General features: G+C 51.9%; 3 protein-coding genes across 3 annotated transcripts, besides 2 other annotated features; all 3 read right to left on the bottom strand.

The window, feature by feature from the left end:
• On the bottom strand, positions 1–1,134 carry TraAM80_09263 (trans-sialidase; the record flags this gene model as incomplete). The annotated part of the gene is made up of 1 exon (XM_029385956.1): positions 1–1,134. A coding segment is annotated over one exon (1,134 nt), but the record flags the coding sequence as incomplete, so codon positions are not given.
• A 43-nt stretch (positions 1,135–1,177) lies between these two features.
• Positions 1,178–1,200: a microsatellite.
• Positions 1,201–1,701: 501 nt separating this feature from the next.
• Positions 1,702–1,745: a microsatellite.
• An 858-nt stretch (positions 1,746–2,603) lies between these two features.
• On the bottom strand, positions 2,604–3,404 carry TraAM80_09262 (retrotransposon hot spot protein (RHS); the record flags this gene model as incomplete). Its single annotated transcript, XM_029385955.1, has 1 exon — positions 2,604–3,404. One exon carries the CDS (start codon positions 3,402–3,404, stop codon positions 2,604–2,606), a length of 801 nt encoding a protein of 266 aa, XP_029234192.1.
• Positions 3,405–3,529: 125 nt separating this feature from the next.
• On the bottom strand, positions 3,530–3,838 carry TraAM80_09261 (retrotransposon hot spot (RHS) protein; the record flags this gene model as incomplete). Its single annotated transcript, XM_029385954.1, has 1 exon — positions 3,530–3,838. One exon carries the CDS (start codon positions 3,836–3,838, stop codon positions 3,530–3,532), a length of 309 nt encoding a protein of 102 aa, XP_029234191.1.
• Between the last annotated feature and the right edge of the window lie 946 nt (positions 3,839–4,784).

Here is a 4,784-nt window from a genome sequence, read left to right as displayed (position 1 = left end):
GACCCAAAGGTAGAGGGCGGTGGCTTGCAACGTGTCCCCAGGGGGAATCCCTTGCTGAGTGTACAGCATAACCTTCTTTCCAGCAATGGTCGCAGTGGTGAGGGACCACACTCTATCAGATGTTCGCCAAGCGTTTGGTAAAAACCTGGGATGCACGCGTGTGAGTGTCCTGACGGGCTCCGTCCACGTTGCCCCCATGTCCCTCGACACGAGCACCCTTAAGAAAGAATTACATTGGGCAACGATGACAAGCTGCCCCTGCTCCCACTCAACGATGAGGGGGTTAGTGCACCCCACAAGGAGCATCCCCTGTGAAAGCAACCAATTTTTGCCGTCGTCCTTCGAATAAATGATCGTGGAGACAGTTTTGTTGTCTCTTGTCCTTCTCGCCGTCACAGGAAACACAAACGTGTCATCCTCCATCACAACGCCCGAGCCACCACCACCAACAAACCGGTCCAGGCCACGTTGTTTAGCAGATGGTTCGATTTGTGGTACAAGCGAGGTGGATTTGCCCCATTGAATGACTTTATCTTGCGTGGCCTCACCCACGAACAAATCAAGACCCTGTGAGGATGCAATCCACTCCCTCGATGAAGGATCATACTTCTGATGATAGCCCCCCACAAGTAGAAAAACCTTGTTGCCCTTTGTAATTGTTGTAGGTCGGGGCGCATATCTCAGACGGTCGTTATGCTCCTCTTGCGTGGTCGTGTTAAAGATGTTGTACGCCTTCCATTTGTTTGCACGGACCTTAGCGACAAAAGACGACCAGTTCTCCGCAGAGTCAACGTACCCCGCCACAACATCAGCGTCATAGGCTGAAGGATATTCTTCACCGGGGCCTCGGAAGTCGGTGTGACCCTCAGCAAGTGCAACCAACACTCCGCCAGCACTGGCAAGGGAAGGGGAAAAAAAGGAATCCCTCTTTTGATTTTCACCTTGTGTTTCCACAACCGTTTGATGCGGCACAAAAAGATCGACACCCCTTTGAAGCTGCGCCACCTTTTGTTCATTCCCCTGAGCGTGCACAGCCGTACTGTCGCAACATATCAGCAACACGCAGAGGAGAAGCAGCACCGAAAAAGAAAACATGTTCTGGCACCTATTAAGCGTGTGAGACTGCTCACTCATTCTCTCTCTCTGTCTGTGGTGGATCCGCTCAGGCTGCAACGATTGTGTGGTGTGTGTGTGTGTGTGGACGGTGACTGTGGAATCCTCAAAGCGCACAAAATAGCGAGTAGTGTTTGATCTCTCTTTTCCTTCCTCGTGTGTTGGGCACAGAAAGTTGTGAGGAAGAAGCAAACACACCAAAATAAAAGCAAATTCCAAAAAAAAAGGCACAGCTCGCGCCCACAGTTGGGCATCGAGCAAAGAACAGTGACAATCCAAAACTGAAGCCGCACCGACGAACGCATAGGCCACACGATCACACACTCGCCGCAGCCATAAGTGAAACACCCACACGCACCCGCACGGAGAGTCCGCAGTGTGGGACGCCTCCCGCAGAAATAAAAAATTAAAAAAACTAAACAAATTCATGAACACGTCGCTTACCGTATCCCCCGCCCAGCCCCTTCAAACCCCGCCAGCAGCGCCACGCAGTGCGCATGACGGAGGGGCCTCCCATCACGGCCCCCACAAAATCCCCAACGCCCTCCACTTCCCTCAGCGCACTGCAGCCGGAGTGGGGCGCAGCGTAACAAAAAAAAATAATATAATAATAATAACAACAAAAAATAAAACGACGCATGCAGCACTGTTTCCTGCTGCTTGGCTCCGTTCACAAGCGAGGGCGACGCCGGCGCAGCCGTAGTCTCAGGCTGCCCGGTCAGTGCGTGCAGCCCGACCAAGACGGAACAGGCGCATGCATGCCCAAGACGGCAACCCAACAAAAGAGAGACGCCAACGGCGTTTGCTCGAGGCTCTCAGCGGTGCATGCTGCACCCCCCATTGGAGCGGCACGCCAACCAAAAACGATGGCACCCAAAAAAACCAATGGGGAAAAACACCACGCCAACGCACAAAAACAACTACAAATATTCGGTTTGCCCCCGACCTCTGGGCTGTGGTGGCCGCCGCATTTGCTTTCCCGCCTGTGAGCCCACTCAGCATGCAAAACTTACCCTCTCGCCCAAACTCTCTGCAGCAACAAACTGGGAACAGCGAGGAGATATCACCAATGGAATACTTCCGGCGTACACCCACAAGGCGCCATCATTCCCCACACAATTATTCTCGCAACCACAAGAAAAAAAAAAAAAAGGTAGCTGCTGTGGTCGCGCTGGCCATAATAATCATTTGGCGAACGGCAGAGCGAGTCCCTAATTACGCCTCCTACCCACACACAAACACACTCCGGAATATATCATACTCCCTAAAATACTTCACCAGTAAACTCAAGCTTTTTATTCCCCTCCTCCTTTTCCTTGTCCCTCTGGGTGTCATCCACGTTGGGTTTGTCGTTCACTTCAGAACTTTTCAGCTGATACCGCTACCTGGTACTGACGCACCTGCTGATTTCAAAATGCCGCAATGGCCTGAGGATCCTCACGCTCATTGCTGCCCGTTACATTTGTGTGCGCGACGACAACACATCCCTGCTACGCGTTTATTGCCGTACTGTCCTCATGATGCACGTAAATCATCTCCCACGACAAGCCTTCCGCAAACGTTTCCCAGTCATTAAAATAACTCCGTAGAAGACTGTTGAACCGCCTCACCGTGCTGATTCTGGTGCCATGCTCAGCCCTCGTCGTCACCTGCACCGCAACCATCGTCCTCCGCGGTGCACCAACGAAGAAAAAGCCGTCCACAAGCGGAAAAGTTCTGCTCTCCGGTACGTATAGCACCCCGCATTGTGCATCCAACATCGGAGGATCGTGGTCCAGCGTTATTAATGCAACGGGTATGCTTGGATGCTTTTCGGGGTTCGATTGCTGCACACATCTCTGTCGCCGACGACGTCCTGCTGGAGGCAACTCGTTGAGGTCCGGCATTATATTTTCCACAAAGACTCTACGCAGGAATGCGTGCAGAGTGTACCGCTCCAAAATTTCCGGCAATAACACTTTCCGGTACATCAATAGTCGAAAAATAACGTCATTCTCCCCATCCACCTCGAGCAACCCTCCAATTAGTTTGCTTCCAATGGAAAAACAGACCGGCAGGTTAACAAACCCCTCAACATTGCCTTGTCTTATTACTCTGACAACTTTCGCAAGTTTGTGAGGTGCGTCATTCGAGGGGGGCATTCCCACACCTCCAATCACACTATAATGTATAATATTTGAGGCGTCGATACCTGCCAGGACGTTATTGGCGTCACACATGCGGTCCTCATAGTTATCGTCATTAAAGATGCATCGTGAAATCGGTCCGACGTCATCCATGCGTGTTTGCATCCTTCTCCAGTACTCCGCCTGCTCCTCTTCAGTAATATTGCGTGTCTCCCACACACACACATCGCCTTCACGTCGTTTTCATCGGGGCAATTCATGATGATTTTGATAGCACCCGCCTGCTCCGCCTATGCTTTCAGGTTATCTTCGTGCGGGGATGACAACATAATCATGCCCCACTCAGGGAAGGGCACAACATTATTCCATGGCTCTTGAAAATGTCTTGCCATATCGATGATGATGCACCCTTTCATTCCACTTCTGGCCTTATTTACCATAGCATCGCCAATATTATTCTCACCCTCGTATATTGTCACCGTTCGTGTCCTCTTGTCAAACAAGTATGCAAAATCTCTTCCAAAGCAGTACACAACCAGATGGAGCTTCGTGGCGTCGTAGTGCAGCAGCTGATAAAGGAGGTAGGAGCCAGCCGCCATTGACTTCCCTACCCCGGGGGCTCCAATCAAAAGACGACACCCCATTTTAGGTGCGCCTCTCTCTGGAGGGGGAAACACTCCTTTTAGATCACCCTCGACGATCTTCCACACCCGATGCACCTCAATGTTAATGTAGCAGTCGACACTACGTATTGCATGCTCCAGCGAGTACGGTCATTGCTTTTCAGAGGAAAGGATCATGAGTCGTGGGGGTGGTGGACGGAATTGCTCTTCACCACCCACTGGAAGAAAAGTACACACAGTCTGCGTGTACTCCCATAATAACTCTTGTGGCCGTTGGCCCTCTCACCTTCATTCGCACCACCATGTTTCCCCCTTCGCCCTCGGGAAATCCCACGACGTGACTCCACGTTGCGTTACACACGGATTCGTAGAGTCCCTCCAGCCTCGGTCGTCTGCCCCTTTCCTCCCCTTTGTGCTCTTTTCCTTCCACCCTTCGGCGCTGTGCGAAGGGCCCATCCGAGCCGCCAGACAGCCCCGATCCGGGCCGGACGTCCTCCTCCCTGCAACACATTAGTTGCCGGGGGCTCCTCGGTGGCGTGAGATTCTTCCTCGCGGCTCTCAGACACTCTTTTCCTTATTTTTTTTTCCTTTGCAGTGCTTAGCTCGAGCTGAACTGTAGCACAATACTCAACCAGCAGTCAAAAGGGAGAATGAAAGAAAAAAGCAAAATACGCACAGACACAACTCTACGCAGCCGCAACGAAACCAAAGAGAGGGTCACCCACACACAGTACGCGGCGCACACCTCTCACACACAAACACGCACAGGCACCCCCCAATCCCACACACAACGCAAACGTGATACATCACGGCACCCTCCCACACAAACAACGAGGGTAAATTGGATCTCCCTCGACAGCCCGTGTGAATTGCACGACACACACAACCACTGCGATGAGGCTTCTATTTTCTCTCGTATTGC

The sequence above is a fragment of the Trypanosoma rangeli genome (genome assembly GCF_003719475.1).
Source record: "Trypanosoma rangeli strain AM80 chromosome Unknown Tra_15.4_contig_00544, whole genome shotgun sequence".
Taxonomy (NCBI): domain Eukaryota; phylum Euglenozoa; class Kinetoplastea; order Trypanosomatida; family Trypanosomatidae; genus Trypanosoma; species Trypanosoma rangeli.
This window is presented reverse-complemented; position numbering and strand designations above follow the sequence as displayed.